This window comes from Salvelinus alpinus, chromosome 30 (genome assembly GCF_045679555.1).
Source record: "Salvelinus alpinus chromosome 30, SLU_Salpinus.1, whole genome shotgun sequence".
NCBI classification, from domain to species: Eukaryota; Metazoa; Chordata; class Actinopteri; order Salmoniformes; family Salmonidae; genus Salvelinus; species Salvelinus alpinus.
In genome coordinates this window covers 15,547,389-15,566,588 of record NC_092115.1, presented here as the reverse complement: position 1 = coordinate 15,566,588, position 19,200 = coordinate 15,547,389, and the positions used below count along the sequence as shown (strand labels likewise).

Genomic DNA, 19,200 nt, shown 5'->3' with positions numbered 1-19,200 from the left:
ACTGGAAAGAGACATCTGTTACAAAACACCTACATGTATTGTAATGACATTCTGCGATTGTCAATAGGCTTACACTTGTAGCCTGAATTGATGCATCCACTGTTGTCCACACGCGCCTCGGTCTCAGCCACTCATCTCCGCCTTGTTCACAAGTATCTCAGCCACTCTTCTCTACCTTGACAAAATGTAAGTGTTCTCCTCAAACCACAATGCAATTTGGCTCATAAACCACCCGGTTTCCAGTCAATTCGCAAATGTTGGGGCATGTTGTATTAATTGTGATAGGCTCATGTTTTACCGGTACGGCATACCCACACTATTTATCTTTGCGTACTGGACTGTGCCACCTTACTTTCACCCCCTGTGTATATAAGACATCACACAGGTGTGCCTGCTAAATACATATCCCAGACAAGCCTGAAGAATAGAACAAATAGACCAGTGAATGTCAGTTCTTTCAGTCTACTCGGTTTGACATTTCACTACTGGACACACCCTCTTTTGCGGTCATAGTTTGGCTAATCAGAGCTTTGTGGGTGTACGCCCCACATGTCTATATAACACCCTGCACCGCTCTGGTTTCCTCATTCTTAGCCTCTTCACAAGTCTATTTGGTTACTTGCCTGTTAAGCAGCTTTCTTCAGAAAACTAGCTCTCAATTTAACTGTTTCTTTTAGTGGGGATTAACACCCCAGCACAGAGCATTCAGTGGCTAATTTTCAGGAATTCTGCTAACTTCAGCTTCACTTTACTGAGTGAAGTTAGCTTGTAAGCAGTGCTTTTTGTCGTCAGCTAGCTACAGTACACCGGTTGCCTGGCCTACACACAATTGGCATTGTTACCTAGCTAGATCCACTGCTTTCGCATCCCGCTAATAGCAATTTCTCACAAATTGTAGCTTCTTCTACCCGGGATCTCTAGCTCTCCGTCGGTTCCCACCGCTCTGAGTTAGCTAGCTAAACCTTTAAAGTGTCTTGGCTAGTTAGTGGGCTAACGGCACCACTGGTGTTTTAGCTAGCAACCTCTGGGCTAAACCGCCATTCAATTTGTTTGGCTAGCATGAGCAGGACTGTTTCTTCAGTGTGTTACCCCACCATTGAAGCACCATCCCGTTCACATTCCCCTGTGAAAGATAACCCACCCATTTGTTCTACCTCGAGTTACTTCGTTTACACACCGAGTCAACACTTGGTGCTACAGAGGGTAGTGCGAACGGCCCAGTACATCACTGGGGCCAAGCTTCCTGCCATCCAGGACCTATATAATAGGTGGTGTCAGAGGAAAACCCATAAAATTGTCAGACTCCAGTCACCCAAGTTATAGACTGTTTTCTCTACTACCGCCCGGCAAGCGGTACCAAGTCTAGGGCTTTAAGGCTTCTACCCCCAAGCCATAAGACTGCTGAACAGTTCATAAAATTGCCACTGGACAATTTACATTGATTTCCCCCCCCCTCCTTTTGTTCACTGCTGCTACTTGCTGTTTATTTGTTACCTATGCATAGTCAGTTCGCCCCCACCTACATTTACAGATCACCCCCACACACTTACTCGTACCGGTGCCCCCTGTATATAGCCTTATGTAATTCTTGTGTTACTTTTTATTTTAGTCTACTTGGTAAATATTTTCTTACTGAACTGCACTGTTGGTTAAGGGCTTGTAAGTAAGCATTTCAAGGTAAAGTCCACACTTGTTGTATTCGGTGCATGTGACAATGTTTGATTTGATCTCTCACGCGATGGCTCGGCTAGCTGGCTATCATCACTCAGGTGCAGTTCTTGTGTCTGTAGCAGTTTTCATGAATGCATAGATACATAATACATGTTAAATGACTGAGACAGAGGTAAGGAGACTCTTGCTGTGATGTAAGGTACAACTGAAGGCCCCAATATTCAGTCAGGCAGCTGGAAGCAGATGTTTCACCATCCAGGCCCATGTCACAGCATGCAGAGGCCTGATGGGGAGATGACAAATACATGATGTACCTTAACTTCTTATGGCTGCAGGGGCAGTATTGAGTAGCTTGGATGAAAGGTGCACAGAGGTGCCCATAGTAAACTGCCTGCTCCTCAGTCCCAGTTGCTAATATATGCATATTATTATTCGTATTGGATAGAAAACAATCTGAAGTTTCTAAAACTGTTTGAATTATGTCTGTGAGTATAACAGAACTCATATGGCAGGCAAAAACCTGAGAAGTTCCACTTCCTGTTTGAATTTTTTCTGAGGTGGCAGATTTTCAACCAAGCTCTCATTGAAATTACAGCGAGATATTGATGCGTTTTCACTTCCTATGGCTTCCACTAGATGTCAACAGTCAATAGAACTTTGTCTGATGACTCTAATGTGAAGGGGGGCCGAAGGAGACAGGAATGAGTAATCACTGCCATGAGGTGACCACGCATTGAACACGCGCGTTCATGTGATAGGCATCTCCGTTCCATCGCTCAACTGAAGTCAATCTAATTCTCCGGTTGGAACATTATTCAAGATGTATGTTAACAACATTCTAAACATTGATTCAGTACATCGTTTGACATGTTTCTACTGACTGTTACGGAACTTTTGGACATTTCGTCACGTTATAGTGGTTGCGCTTTGTGACTTTGGAATTGTTTACCAAAAGCGCTAACCAAAGTAGCTAATTGGACATAAATAACGGACATTATCGAACAAATCAAGCATTTATTGTGGACCTGGGATTCCTAGGACTGCATTCTGATGAAGTTCATCAAAGGTAAGGAAACATTTATCATGTATTTTCTGGTTTCTGTTGACCCCAACATGGCGGCTAATTTGGCTATTGTTCTGAGCTCCGTCTCAGATTATTGCATGATTTGCCTTTTCCGTCAAGTTTTTTTGAAATCTGACACAGCGGTTGCATTAAGGAGAGGTATATCTATAATTCCATGTGTATAACTTGTATTATCATCTACATTTATGATGAGTATTTCTGTTGAAACGATGTGGCTATGCAAAATCACTTGATGTTTTTGGAACTAGTGAATGTAACGCGCCAATGTAAACTCAGATTTTTTTATATAAATATGAACTTTATCAAACAAAACATGCATGTATTGTGTAACATGAAGTCCTATGAGTGTCATCTGATGAAGATCATCAAAGGTTAGTGATTAATTTTATCTCTTTCTGTTTTTTGTGACCTGCTATCTTTCGCTGGAAAAATGGCTGTGCTTATTGTGGTTTGGTGGTGACCTAACATAATCGTTTGTAGTGCTTTCGCTGAAAAGCATATTTGAAATCGGACACTTTGGTGGGATTAACAACAATATTACCTTTAAAATGATATAAGACACATGTATGTTTGAGGAATTTTAATTATGAGATTTCTGTTGTTTGAATTTGGCGCCCTGCACTTTCACTGGCTGTTGTCATATCGATCCCGGTAGCGGGATGCAGCCATAAGAAAATCACCAAAGCCGTGTTAGCATTTACTGCACATGTTGCTAAACAATCCAACCATTTTGTAAGTGTTAATGATATGAATGGGCAATTCACATACAATATCCACTTCATAAGCATTGACTGTAATACCTCTAAGGTCCTTTGGTTGTCTTGCAGTTTTCTGCTTTCTAGTGATCTTACTCCCTCCACCTGAAATGCAATAACAAAAACATGAATAACAATAATCCTAGTCAGTCAGTTTGGCTAACTGTGCTAATTAAAAACACTCAAGTAAATGTGTACAAGCCTATACAGCCAAATTATACAAAAACAATACAGCCGGTTTACAGGAGGGGCATATCTTGCCAAATCTTAGTCCCCAATTAATCAACAAACAGGCAGTGTAACAAAGTAGTTTGACAGTGTTCAAAAGTCAGTAACAAGTCTAAAATATAGCTAGCAAATAGTTTTTATTTTCTAGAAACCTAACATTTAGGTAGTAATGATTGTGGGAGTTTTTCCCCCAGCAGTTCTAATTTAGCTAACGTAGTTTATGGCATAAACTTTATCAGATGGTTAACTAGCAAATATTTGTTTTCCCCTCGCATCTAAAGCTGCCTGCTAAAGCTACCGTTAACCAGTTGATAGTAAAACTAGAATGAACGTCAGAAGCCAGCTTGCTAAAGTTAATTTAGCTGCTGTCAATGGAGTTCGTCTGAAATGTACCATTTTTTTTTATAGTTCACATGATAAACAAACTACTGTCATGCCTTTACACACAAAATCGATGTACACATAAAATATTACCTTTATTATAGTACTTCAGGCCAAGTAACATTAACGTTACTTTGTAGAAATGACTTATCTTCAAACTACTTCCTGAGATGTGATTGGTAGAACAATCCAGCCAATAGTTGCAGCAATAGGCGGCTGTGGTTTTGGCTGATTGCGAATCTCTTTCTACAAATGTACAAAACTTACAAGTTTACGAGTCTCGTAACGTGAAGAACCCCCGAGCAGATAACATCTGCAACTGTATTTTTGATGCACAGCAGAATATTCATAGTCGTAAATTGGCAACCACTAATCTCAATGTGCGACCATGAAATTAAAAATAGAAACTCACAGGGTTCTTTCTGTCATCCTTATCACAAAGGTGGGTAGAGCTAGCGACATTGGCTTAGCGCACTGACTGAAGTACCCCATGGTTTATGGAACAAGCACCCCTGACTGCAATTAGGGGCGGGTCTCAATGTGGGCGGAGTCAAACGTTTGACAGTCACACTGAATACAAACGTATTTCATTTTAAGATCGTAAGAAATACTTTTTGCTTCATTCTATATTTGAGACAAGCTACTGATATTGTTGCAGTGAACAGACTTGTCATGTACTGTTAAAATTGTGTTGATAAATGTTATAACTTTATATTATTTAATTGAGCATATATACACACAGTTACTACCTATCCTGATTTATAATGCTATTTACTTTCCTCATGAGAATGGAGACACTATACCATATAGACATACTGACAAGCTGAATGTGCTTTGTACATTAAGTTATACCAGCTCCAGTAAAGAGATCAGAGACTCGGGTGACTCCTACGTCATCTTTACTAAACCACACAAGGGAGGGAAACGGTGCCTTTAAATGTTTGGCATTCACACCACCATGCTGCCTGGGTGTCCCTTTTCCTTGAAGTAAAAGGAAGAATAAATATTAAGAATAAATATTAAGAGTAGTGCCTCATTGGGTCATCAAGTCAAATTACACCCCACTTTAACAATACCACCATGCAAACAAAAGCCACAATTACTAAAGGGGTTTTCAGTGATATCTATAACTACTCAACAAGTCATCACAACTATTATATATTGCCATACATCAAGCCTTCAGCATTACACACAGAATACAAACCCAGTTCACATCTCCCAGTTCACCCTGCATCAAGCCTTCAGCATTACACACAGAATACAAACCCAGTTCACATCTCCCAGTTCACCATGCATCAAGCCTTCAGCATTACACACAGAATACAAACCCAGTTCACATCTCCCAGTTCACCATGCATCAAGCCTTCAGCATTACACACAGAATACAAACCCAGTTCACAGCTCCCAGTTCGCCGTGCATTTTGTTTTCAGTATCGTCTAGAAAGAAAACGGATTGTGGTCATTAAATAATGTAAGGGAACCTCTAGGGATGTGTGTACAAGAATGCACCTTACTTTAGTTAATAGCCTATACAGTACCTGATCCTGCAGAGCTGGATGCTGATGTGACATGCTGTGACTTCTTGGGGGGGGGCTCTTCTACATCATCTTGAAATATATTGGAGAGGGGCGGGGTTAAGACTATATCACTCAATATATGACAAAGGGAGGTTTAAGACTATACCACTCATATGACACCTACATGTAGTGTGTTTTGTTTTCGCCTCCTTTTTCAATCATTCAACCTCTCTTCTTCAGACCTTAGTGAGTGAATGACACATTCAATATGAAAATATATTCAGGTCAGTCTGGCTACAGTGAAACAAGTGATTTTAAGGATGCAAATGAAAAGTTTTTATAATGTTCAAGACTTGCAGCATTGTAGAGTTCTGCAGAAGAACTAGGCACCACCATCGCTTAATTTACTGCATGTTTTCCTTTGAAAAAGAAAATCAGCCAATCGGATGGGGGTCCCAACTACAACAATAATGATAAGTTAATACTTTTTTTAAACACAGTTGGAACTGAATTAGTATTTTTCACAACATGTATGGATTTTGCTGGACCAGAAAATGTATTTTCGACTGCAAACACACCATTTCTCACATCAATGTACTCACATGCCAAAAATATTTAATTGGACACTGTTTCAAAGCAATGTGTATGCTTTCTTCGTAAATGTGTTTAAGTTTTTCTTATTTAACTTCAGTTTGCAGTGTGGACAAGTTACAATGACTTTTCTTGACTTGCCATGTATGTTGGGACCTGTGTTGACAGTGATGAATGAAAAATTCAACATGAAATCACTCCTAAAAACAGAAGAATTTTTCATTCATCACTGTCAACACTGTTTTATTTCAACACTACTACAAAACATAAAATGCGCTTCTCCCTACTTCCACTCACGCTGCATCTGCAATGAATGAGTAGCCTAGTGTATCGATAGCCCTGCGGAACTCGGAGGGAACTCGGAAATGTACGACTTCCGACTTCAGTGCGTTCAAAGACAACTGGGAACTCAGGAAAAATGAGATTCGACTGGGAAAAATATTTTTGAACGGTCATCCAACTCGGAATTCCAAGTCAGAAACTATTTCACTGACATCATGATTTGACCTAGTTTTTTCCCCCAGAGTTCCCAGTTGTTTTGAAAGCACCATTACCATCAGATGCAGGTACCATCAGTCCAGTAAAATAAAAAAAGTGAATAATTTGCCAATTATTTACATTTATGCTCAGCTGTGCCTTGCAAGTGCTACACCAACTGATGATCTATTTTGTAATCAAATCTCGAATTTTGGAATATAATATGTCTGAGAATAACAATATCGGTAGGCCAGGCATATAGCCAAAATGCTCTGATAATGTATTAGGCCTACTGCACAAATCGCATTCTTACAGAACTGTTTTTATTAGGTCAATGTCAAAATATTTTAAGTCATGTTTTGAAAGAATCTGAGCGGTAGATCTCAACTTGCTTTTTGACTGTGAAAGTGATCACTGGTGTAGACCATGTATCTGATGCTGTCTGGACCAAAAGAGTATGGCATGTCATACTATTTCTGTCCAGACAGCATCAGATACATGGTCTACATATAGATGGGTTCTGTTTCGCTCACTTGGATGCTTTCTTTGGTGATATATACTGAACAAAAATATAAACGCAACATGTAAAGTGTTGTTCCCATGTTTCATGAGCTGAAATAAAAGATCCCAGAAATTTTCCATATGCACTAAAAGCTTATTTCTCTCAAATTTGGTGCAGAAATTTGTTTACATCCCTCTTATTGAGCATTTCTCCTTTGCCAAGTTAATCCAGCCACCTGACATGTGGCTTTTCAAGAAGCTGATTAAACAGCATGATCATTACACAGGTGCCAAAAGGCTACTCTAAAATGTGAAATTTTATCACACAACACAATGCCACAGATGTCTCAAGTTTTGAGGGAGTGTGCAATTGGTATGCTGACTGCAAGAATGTCCACCAGAGCTGTGGCCATAGAATTAAAAGTAATTTCTCTACCAGAAAAATTTAGTTTTAGAGAATTTGGCAGTACGTCCAATAAGCCTCAACTGCAGACAAAGTGTATGGCATCGTGTGGGCGAGCAGTTTGCCGATGTCAACATTGTGAACAGAATGCCCCGTGGTGGTGGGGTTATGGTATGGGCAGGCATAAGCTACTGTCCTCGAACACAATTGCATTTTATCGATGGCAATTTGAATGCACACAGATACCGTGACGAGTGCATCGATGACGTTGTCCCCACAGTGACCATACGTAACCCAACCAGAAGCCATGGATTGCAGGCAACATCCACACTGAGCTAAAGGGAACAGGCAAAGCGTCAATACAGGACTAAGATTGAATCCTAGTACACCAGCTCCGACGCTCGTCAGATGTGGCATGGCTTGCAAACTATTACAGACTACAAAGGGAAGCACAGCCGCGAGCTGCCCAGTGACACGAGCCTACTAGACGAGCTAAATTACTTCTGTGCGCGGTTCGAGGCAAGCAACACTGAAGCATGCATGAGAGCACCAGCTGTTCCGGACGACTGTGTGATCACGCTCTCCGTAGCCAATGTGAGTAAGACCTTTAAGCAGGTCAACATACACAAGGCCGCAGGGCCAGAGGGATTATACTCTGAGCATGCTCTAACAAGTGTCTTCACTGACATTCAACCTGTCCCTGACTGAGTCTGTAATACCAACATGTTTCAAGCAGACCACCATAGTCCCTATGCCCAAGAACACCAAGGTAACCTACCTAAATGACTATTGACCCATAGCACTCACGTCTGTAGCCATGAAGTGCTTTGAAAGGCTGGTCATGGCTCTCATCAACACTATTATCCCAAAACCCTAGACCCACTCCAATTTGCATACCGTCCCAACAGATCCACAGATGATGCAATCTCTATTGCACTCCACAGAACACTTACGTGAGAATGCTATTCATTGACTACAGCTCAGCGTTCAACACTATAGTGCCCTTAAAGCTCATCACAAAGCTAAGGATCCTGGGACTTAACACCTCCATCTGTAACTGTATCCTGGACTTCCTGACGGGCCGCCCCCAGGTGGTAAGGGTAGGTAACAGCACATCTGCCACGCTGATCCTCAACACAGGGGCTCCTCATGGGTGCGTGCTCAGTCCCCTCCTGTACTCCCTGTTCACCCATGACTGCATGGCCAAGCACGACTCCAACACCATCATTAAGTTTGCAGACGACACAACAGTGGAAGGCCTGATCACCGACAACGATGAGACAGCCTATAGGGAGGAGGTCAGAGACCTGGCAGTGTGGTGCCAGGACAACAACCTCTCCCTCAACGTGATCAAGACAAAGGAGATGATTGTGGACTACTGGAAAAGGAGGACCGAGCACGCCCCCATTCTCATCGACAGGGCTGTAGTGGAGCAGGTTGAGAGATTCAAGTTCCTTGGTGTCCACATCACCAACAATCTGTCATGGTCCAAACACACCAAGATAGTCGTGAAGAGGGCACGACAACTCCTATACCACGCGGTGTCAGAGGAAGGCCCAAAGAATTGCCAAAGACTCCTTGCCCATTTGGCAATGTCTGATTTCTGATTGTCTTAACACACCACGTACACCACCAATAATCTGAGCTTCTCAGTCACTTTTTCTTCACCTCACACAAGGCAACAAAGTATTTTTTTTTATGTATTTTTTATTTTACATGGAATGATAGTTCCTCAGTATTTAAAAAATCTTTCCAACACTCCCGGCCTTGATGTGAAAGAGCAAAATATCATGATCTGATGATCCCATATATCCAATGGAAGCGTTATAAAAATCAGCTGTCTGTCCCGAGCTCACTGGCGCAGGAAACTCTGAGGGCCAGGAATAGGCTAGTTCAGTGGTGACCAACCCTTTCTGAGTGAAGATCACTTTCTGAGTCAAAATGCAAGCCGAGATCTACGGCTCAGATTTGTTTTATTTTTACATGACTTAAACGTAAGCGTATGCAACATTAACCTATTAAAAACAGTACTGTAGCAATGAGGGTTGTGCAGTAGGCTATATGCCAAATACATTATCACCGCATATTGGCTTTGCTTGAATTGCCCTGCCATTGCATTGTTGTTCTGACCATTTAAAAAATATATATATTTCAAAATTTGAGGTAGGCTATATGACCACACTCATAGATCAGTTGTTGTATTACTCGTGAGGCACAGCTGAGTGAGTATACATTTAAATATTTTTCTGGGCTGATGGTGCCTGCATCTGATGGCCAGTCTTAGTGCAACCTGGTCTCATAGCATAACCTTAAACCTTTTAGCTAACTCTTCCCCTAACCCAAACCTTAACCCTTTAATCTAACTCCTAAACTTAACTCGAACCTTAACCCTAACCCCTAGTAAACGTTACCGAGCAAACTAACATTAGACATCTAGCTAGAATTTGTAACATATCATACGTTTTGCCAATTAGTAATATATTGTCGATTTTTAGAAAATTCGTAACATTGTACATTTTACAAATCGTAACATATCATACGATATGGTGTGTCTCGAACATCCACAAATTAATACATAACATATCATCTTAAATAATGTTGCAGATTTACATACAGAATAATACGAAATACTCAGAGACCAGGTTGCTCAACAGAGGGAGAGAGCAAGAGGAGACAGGGATCCGCCTCTCAACGTCCCTCCGCTCTCCCTTTCCTCCATTGACACTGACCAAAAAGGGACACCGTCTTCCAGCTGATGGTGAAACTCAAGTAGTACCGTATTGTTCCTGCATAGTGCACAAATTCATGTTGTTACTCCTATGAACAAAGAAAGTTAAATTTTTCTCGATATTAAAAAAGAAACAATCTGCTAATAATAATGCAAGCCAATCAAAACACTTTCCTACTGATTCATTACAGCTGCAGTGTTGGTTGTAGCGTGAGTGGAAGTTTGAAGAATGTGCATTTTAATAGCCTCTAAAAGTGTTGACAGTGCTGAGTAAGAACTTAGACATGAACTCACTCATAAAAACAGCAACTCTTTGCTGTATTCTTTGACATTCTCTCTCTGGTCATGGTTTTAAATGTTTTGAAATATCACATCAACATTGCTGTGGACTTTTTTTAAGCCTGCTACTTTACTGTAGACACGGTAATCTGACCCATCCGATTGGCCAGGGCTAGGCCTGTAGTGCACTTGATTTGCTCTCCAGGCCCGCCGGGAAGGCAGAGTTTGTAGCTTCAGACACATGAAATGGTTCAAAATGGGAACACTTCAAGGAATTTAGCTCTCTTCTTGGCGACACTCGAGCTGAGGTCAGGAAAGATGAACACCTTGCATCCGCAGAAGTGTAGCTGGTCTCTGCCCTGCCTCTGGAGGATGCGCTCCTTGTCATGGTAATAATGAAAACGGATGATAAACACTCTAGGCTTGGAGTTGTCGTCTCCGCCGCTGGGGAAGGGCCAATGCGGTGGGCTCTGTCCAGCTTCGGGGTAGATGGAACGATGGCTGGACCTAGCACCTCTGCGAAGAAGTATGACATGAACTTAACTGAGTTCCCTCCAAGTTTCTCTGGTATACCAACAACCCGTAGATTGCAACGATGAGAATGGGATTCCAGGTCATCGGTCTTGTTAATCAGTTTTTGGTTTTCGGGGGCTCAGACAGGCAACCGTTTTCTCATTCTCATTTTCTCACTATGCGGTTACTGTAGTCACACAGGTCATGTTCAAAGCCGTTAAGTCGGTGGCCTTGTTCATCCACAACGGCTCGGACACCATCCAGGACGGCGGAGAAGGTGGCCAGAGCAGCATCGATGACAGTTTTGAGCTGAGTGGCAATGGTAGCTGTAATTTCCGAGATCAGAACCATACAGAAGTTCTGAAGATCTGTGGGGAGTGTGACCGCATGAGCGTAACAGTTGAACTGGAGTCTGCGCCAGTACCATTCACGTTTGCCATCGCGGTTGAAACGTTAGTTACAGGTCTTCTGCTCCTCAGATTGTGTGACATTTGAATCAAAAAGGTAACTTACGAACTCATCAATCAAATCTGCTATGTAAGAAAGTGGAATACAAAGTAAAATTTGCCAAATTTAACTAATGCGTAAGAGCCTCATCCACAAGTCTCTTCTCCATTCACATGCACAATCGGAAGCTCCTGCATTTTGTTTTTGAATTATTTGTTCTATTGCCTTTTGAATATTTCATACCTAACATTATCTGACTCCATGTTTGCTTATTGTTTTGTTTCTTCACTCTCTTTATTCAGTTACAGAAGACCCAGTATTTACAGTTGGGACAAAACCGTGGGCAGTATTATGGCGGATCATTGCCAAATGTCAATCAGATTGGAAATGGCACCATTGACATGCCTTTTCAGGTAAGTGTGTTTGTAGGACTCTGATTTGAAATATTTGTGGTCTTACCCTAAATTGAGCATGTTTACTCTTTTGTTGACATATATTTGGCTATCATTTACAGTTGAAGTTTACATACACCTGAGCCAAATACATTTAAACTCAGTTTTTCACAATTCCTGACATTTAATCCTAGTACAAATGCCCTGTCTTAGGTCAGTTAGGATCACCACTTTATTTTAAGAATGTGAAATGTCAGAATAATAGTAGAGTGAATGATTTATTTCAGCTTTTATTTCTTTCATCACATTCCCAGTGGGTCAGAAGTTTACATACACTCAATTAGTATTTGGTAGCTTTACCTTTAAATTGTTTAACTTGGATCAAACGTTTCGGGTAGCCTTCCACAAGCTTCCCACAATAAGTTGGGTGAATTTCGTCCCATTCCTCCTGACAGAGCTGGTGTAACTGAGTCAGGTTTGTAGGCCTCCTTGCTCGCACATGCTCTTTCAGTTCTGCCCACAAATTTTCTATAGGATTGAGATCAGGGCTTTGTGATGGCCACTCCAATACCTTGACCTTAAGCCATTTTGCCACAACTTTGGAAGTATGCTTGGGGTCATTGTCCATTTGGAAGACCCAGTCCCTCCTGCAGCAAAGCACCCCCACAACATGATGCTGCCACACCTGTGCTTCACGGTTGGGATGGTGTTCTTCGGGCTTGCAAGCCTCCCCCTTTTTCCTCCAAACATAACGATGGTCATTATGGCCAAACAGTTCTATTTTTGTTTCATCAGACCAGAGGACATTTCTCCAAAAAGTACGATCTTTGTCCCCATGTACAGTTGCAAACCGTAGTCTGGCTTTTTTTATGGCGGTTTTGGAGCAGTGGCTTCTTCCTTGCTGAACGGCCTTTCAGGTTATGTTGATGTGGATATAGATACCTTTGTACCTGTTTCTCCCAGCATCTTCACAAGGTCCTTTGCTGTTGTTCTGGGATTGATTTGCACCTTTTGCACCAAAGTACATTCATCTCTAGGAGACAGAATGTGTCTCCTTCCTGAGCGGTATGATGGCTGTGTGGTCCCATGATGTTTATACTTGCGTACTATTGCTTGTACAGATGAACGTGGTACCTTCAGGCGTTTGGAAATTGCTCCCAAGGATGAACCAGACTTGTGGAGGTCTACAATTTTTTTGATTTTCCTATGATGTCAAGCCAGGAGGCACTGAGTTTGAAGGTAGGCCTTGAAATACATCCACAGGTACACCTCCAATTGATGTCAATTAGCCTATCAGAAGCTTCTAAAGCCATGACATCATTTTCTGGAATTTTCCAAGCTGTTTAAAGGCACAGTCAACTTAGTGTATGTAAACTTCTGACCCACTGGAATTGTGATACAGTGAATTATAAGTGAAATAATCTGTCTGTAAACAATTGTTGGAAAAATGACTTGTGTAATCACAAAGTAGATGTCCTAACTGACTTGCCAAAACTATAGTTTGTTAACAAGAAATTTGTGGAGTGGTTGAAAAACGAGTTTTAATGACTCCAACCTAAGTGTGTGTAAACTTCTGACTTCAACTGTAGCTTGTGACTGGTTTGTTTTGTTGGTGTCTGCAGACTCCCTTTCAAGGTTCAGGTGACACCAGCAGGACAACACGGCATCATGGATTGGTTGACAGAGTTTACCGGGACAGAAACCGCATCACGTCCCTACACGGAAGGCCCCTCGACAAACATGGACGCCAAATATCCTTTACTGTCGATTTACGTGACTGTATTTTTATTACACTTCATTTTACAGTCTCTTATGCAATGGAAATTTGATTACTAATGACATGGTAATATGGTAATTACACTAATAATATAGTAATTATATGGTAATTACCTATTTATTTTATTTATTGAAGCAAGCGCCACTTTGTAACATCTTTAACCAATGTACTTCAATAGCATAGACTGTACTCTATGGCGCCATGGTGTTTTACATTGTTGACTTCAGTTGTGAGATGCTACAGATTTGTATTGCCCTTAACCAGGGGTCTCACATTGATAGCTCTCCATATGGCTCGGTGTATCTGTCACCCCCACCCGACACCAGTTGGAGGAGGTAAGATAATCCAACTATGTTGTGGCATGTGATACTGTTTGGATTTCATTGTGAAACGTCCCTTGACTTTTCACAATTGATACATTTAGTCACCCCTAGGTGGTGTAAGTCTCTTCCCTGTGCTATAGGACAAACTAGGTGGTGTATGTCTCTTTCCCTGTGCTATAGGACAAACTAGGTGGTGTATGTCTCTTTCCCTGTGCTATAGGACAAACTAAGTGGTGTAAGTCTCTTTCCCTGTGCTATAGGACAAACTAGGTGGTGTATGTCTCTTTCCCTGTGCTATAGGACAAACTAGGTGGTGTATGTCTCTTTCCCTGTGCTATAGGACAAACTAGGTGGTGTATGTCTCTTTCCCTGTGCTATAGGACAAACTAGGTGGTGTATGTCTCTTTCCCTGTGCTATAGGACAAACTAAGTGGTGTAAGTCTCTTTCCCTGTGCTATAGGACAAACTAGGTGGTGTATGTCTCTTTCCCTGTGCTATAGGACAAACTAGGTGGTGTATGTCTCTTTCCCTGTGCTATAGGACAAACTAGGTGGTGTAAGTCTCTTTCCCTGTGCTATAGGACAAACTCGGACTCTGCGTTGCATCAGAGCACTTTGAACCCACAGGATATTTTTGCAGGAGGCTCACAGGACTTGCAGCTTAAACGAGGTGCGTCGGATTTGAACTTGATATACTTAATTTATAAGAGTTTTATAAATTGAACAAAAATATTAAACGCAACATGCAACAATTAAAAATATTTTACTGAGTTCATGGAAGGAAATCAGTCAATTCAAATAAATAAATTAGGCCCTAATCTATGGATTTCACATGACTGGGAATACAGATATGCATCTGTTGATCACAGATACCTTAAAAAAAAATAGTAGGGGCTTGGATCAGAAAACCAGTCGGTATCTGGTGTGACCACGATTTGCCTTGTGCAGTGTGACATCCCCTTCACATAGAATTGATCAGGCTGTTGATTGTGGAATGTTGTCCCACTCCTCCTCAATGGCTGTGCGAAGTTGCTGGATATTAGCGGGAACTGGAACACGTCGATCCAGGGCATCCAAAATATACTCAATCAGTGACATGTCTGGTGAGTATGCAGGCCATGGAAGAACTGGGATATTTTTAGCTTCCAGGAATTGTGTACAGATCCTTGTGACATGGGGCCGTGCATTATCATGCTGAAACATGAGATGATGGCGGTGGATGAATGGCACAACAATTGGCCTCAGGATCTCGTCACGGTATCTCTGTGCATTCAAATCGCCATCGATAAAAGGCAATTGTGTTCGCTGTCCGTAGTTTATGCCAGCCCATACCATGACCCCACCGCACTCTGTTCACAATGTTGACATCAGCAAACCGCTCGCCCACACAACGCCATACATGAGGTCTGCGGATGTGAGGCCTGTTGGACATACTGCCAAACTCTCTAAGAAATGAACATTAAATTCTCGGGCAACAGCTCTGGTGGACATTCCTGCAGTCAGCATGCCAATTGCACACTCCCTCAAAACTTGAGACATCTGTGGCATTGTGTGACAAAACTGCAAATTTTTTTGTGGCCTTTCATTGTCCCCAGAACAATGCACCTGTGTAATTATCATGCTGTTTAATCAAGTCATTGATATGCCGAAAGCCACATCTGTCAGGAGGATGGATTATCTTAGCAAAGGAGAAATGCTCACTAACAGGGATGTAAACAAATTTGTGTACCACATTTTTGAGAAATAAGCTTTCTGTGCGTATGGAACATTTCTGGGATCTTTTATTTCAGCTCATGAAAGATTGGACCAACACTTTACATGTTGCCTTTGTAGTTTTGTTCAGTGTAACATTACCATTAGTTCATCATTAGATTAAAAAAAAAAAAAAAAAAAAATTCTGGTCAGGTGGTTAACAAAAACTCTTGGCCCTACAATGCCCCAATGCTCTGTTTCCAGTTTGTAGGTTTAATAATGTTTTTTTTTAATCCAGCGCAAATTAATTAACTCTGTCATTATGAGGAAGGTGATATACGATGTATTAATGATTAAATATTTCTTAATGGCTTTGCAGACTACCCTTTAGTGTACTATTGAATACTCTGGTGTACATGATAAAAGGCTTCAGACCTTGTCTTTAAAGGCTGTAGACATTACTCACAGGATGATTATGAATATCCAAGTGATTCTCAATGTGACATACTAATGGCTGTCTGAAGCGTATTCCTTTTATTGAGAAACTCGTTTGAAAAATGATATCAAATTCCGTCATGTATTGATTTAATTTTCCTTGCACTGTTATGGCAAGATGAAAATAAGGGTATTTCAATATGTATTTTTTTGCTTTTTAAAATTCTAGATAAGTGACAATTAGATGAATTGAACTCCCTCTCATTTTCTCTCTCTTTCTCCCTCTCGTCCTTTCTTTTCCTCTCCAATACTTCTGCTTCATGTACCAGGGCCAGAAGACACAGAATCAGATATGGACAAAGACGAACAAAAACAGAACTGGGATGGCAAAAAGGTGAAGTGCACTCAGATCTGGTGATATATCTTAATGCCATTGTTCTACAGCTCTGGGTTCTATTGTATTGTTCGACAGCTCTGAGTTCTATTGTATTGTTCTACAGCTCTGAGTTCTATTGTATTGTTCTACAGCTCTGAGTTCTATTGTATTATACAGCTCTGAGTTCTGTTGTATTGTTCTTACTGCTCTGAGTTCTATTGTATTGTTCTACATCTCTGAGTTTTATTGTATTGTTCTACATCTCTGAGTTCTATTGTATTGTTCTACAGCTCAGGGTTCTATTGTATTGTTCTACAGCTCTGAGTTCTATTGATTGTTCTACAGCTCTGAGTTCTATTGTATTATACAGCTCTGAGTTCTGTTGTATTGTTCTTACTGCTCTGAGTTCTATTGTATTGTTCTACATCTCTGAGTTCTTTTGTATTGTTCTACAGCTCAGGGTTCTATTGTATTGTTATACAGCTCTGAGTTCTGTTGTATTGTTCTCAGCTCAGTTCTATTGTATTGTTATACAGCTCTGAGTTCTATTGTATTGTTCCACAGCTCTGAGTTCTATTGTATTATACAGCTCTGAGTTCTGTTGTATTGTTATACAGCTCTGAGTTCTATTGTATTGTTCTACAGCTCTGAGTTCTATTGTATTGTTATACAGCTCTGAGTTCTATTGTATTGTTCTACAGCTCTGAGTTCTATTGTATTGTTCTACAGCTCTGAGTTCTATTGTATTATACAGCTCTGAGTTCTGTTGTATTGTTCTCAGCTGAGTTATATTGTATTGTTCTACAGCTTTGTATTGTTCTACAGCTCTGAGTTGTTTTATATTGTTCTACAGCTCTGAGTTCTATTGTATTGTTCTACAGCTCTGAGTATTATACAGCTCTGAGTTCTGTTGTATTGTTCTCAGCTGAGTTCTGTTGTATTGTTCTCAGCTGAGTTCTGTTGTATTGTTCTCCAGCTCTGAGTTCTATTGTATTGTTCTCCAGCTCTGAGTTCTATTGTATTGTTCTACAGCTCTGAGTTCTATTGTATTGTTCTACAGCTCTGAGTTCTATTGTATTGTTCTACAGCTCTGAGTTCTATTGTATTATACAGCTCTGAGTTCTGTTGTATTGTTCTCAGCTGAGTTGTTTTATATTGTTCTACAGCTCTGAGTTCTATTGTATTGTTCTACAGCTCTGAGTATTATACAGCTCTGAGTTCTGTTGTATTGTTCTCAGCTGAGTTCTGTTGTATTGTTCTCAGCTGAGTTCTATTGTATTGTTCTACAGCTCTGAGTTCTATTGTATTGTTCTACAGCTCTGAGTTCTATTGTATTATACAGCTCTGAGTTCTGTTGTATTGTTCTCAGCTGAGTTCTGTTGTATTGTTCTACAGCTCTGAGTTGTATTGTTACACAGCTCTGAGTTATATTGTATTGTTCTACAGCTCTGGGTTGTATTGTTCTACAGCTCTGAGTTCTATTGTATTGTACAGCTCTGAGTTCTGTTGTATTGTTCTCAGCTCAGTTCTATTGTATTGTTGTATTGTTCTACAGCTCTGAGTTCTATTGTATTATACAGCTCTGAGTTCTATTGTATTGTTCTACATCTCTGAGTTTTATTGTATTGTTCTACATCTCTGAGTTCTATTGTATTGTTCTACAGCTCAGGGTTCTATTGTATTGTTATACAGCTCTGAGTTCTGTTGTATTGTTCTCAGCTCAGTTCTATTGTATTGTTATACAGCTCTGAGTTCTATTGTATTGTTCCACAGCTCTGAGTTCTATTGTATTATACAGCTCTGAGTTCTATTGTATTGTTATACAGCTCAGGGTTCTATTGTATTGTTATACAGCTCAGGGTTCTATTGTATGGTTCTACAGCTCAGAGTTCTATTGTATTGTTATACAGCTCTGAGATCTATTGTATTGTTCTACAGCTCTGAGTTCTATTGTATTGTTCTACAGCTCTGAGTTCTATTGTATTGTTCTACAGCTCTGAGTTCTGTTGTATTGTTCTACAGCTCTGAGTTCTGTTGTATTGTTCTCAGCTCTGAGTTCTGTTGTATTGTTATACAGCTCGGAGTTGTTTTGTATTGTTCCACAGCTCGGAGATCTATTGTATTGTTCTACAGCTCTGAGATCTATTGTATTGTTATACAGCTCTGAGTTCTGTTGTATTGTTCTCAGCTGAGTTGTATTGTTATACAGCTCTGAGTTCTATTATATTGTTCTACAGCTCAGGGTTCTATTGTATTGTTCTACAGCTCTGAGTTCTATTGTATTGTTATACAGCTCTGAGTTCTATTGTATTGTTCTACAGCTTTGAGATCTATTGTATTGTTCTACAGCTCTGAGTTCTATTGTATTATACAGCTCTGAGTTCTATTGTATTGTTATACAACTCTGAGTTCTGTTGTATTGTTCTCAGCTGAGTTGTATTGTTATACAGCTCTGAGTTCTATTATATTGTTCTACAGCTCAGGGTTCTATTGTATTGTTCTACAGCTCTGAGTTCTATTGTATTGTTCTACAGCTCAGGGTTCTATTGTATTGTTCTACAGCTCTGAGTTCTATTGTATTATACAGCTCTGTGTTCTATTGTATTGTTATACAGCTCTGAGTTCTATTGT

At 40.5% G+C, this 19,200-nt stretch overlaps 1 protein-coding gene across 1 annotated transcript in view; it reads left to right on the top strand.

Moving 5' to 3' along the window:
- Nucleotides 1–19,200, top strand: part of LOC139560547 (CREB-regulated transcription coactivator 1-like) — a 66,065-nt gene that overhangs the window by 24,107 nt on the left and 22,758 nt on the right. The window contains exons 2-6 of the mRNA XM_071377412.1: nucleotides 11,878–11,988; nucleotides 13,590–13,720; nucleotides 14,020–14,079; nucleotides 14,648–14,736; nucleotides 16,523–16,587. Of these exons, the coding sequence (XP_071233513.1) occupies nucleotides 11,878–11,988; nucleotides 13,590–13,720; nucleotides 14,020–14,079; nucleotides 14,648–14,736; nucleotides 16,523–16,587 (456 nt within the window). The remainder of the gene's footprint in view (nucleotides 1–11,877; nucleotides 11,989–13,589; nucleotides 13,721–14,019; nucleotides 14,080–14,647; nucleotides 14,737–16,522; nucleotides 16,588–19,200) is intronic.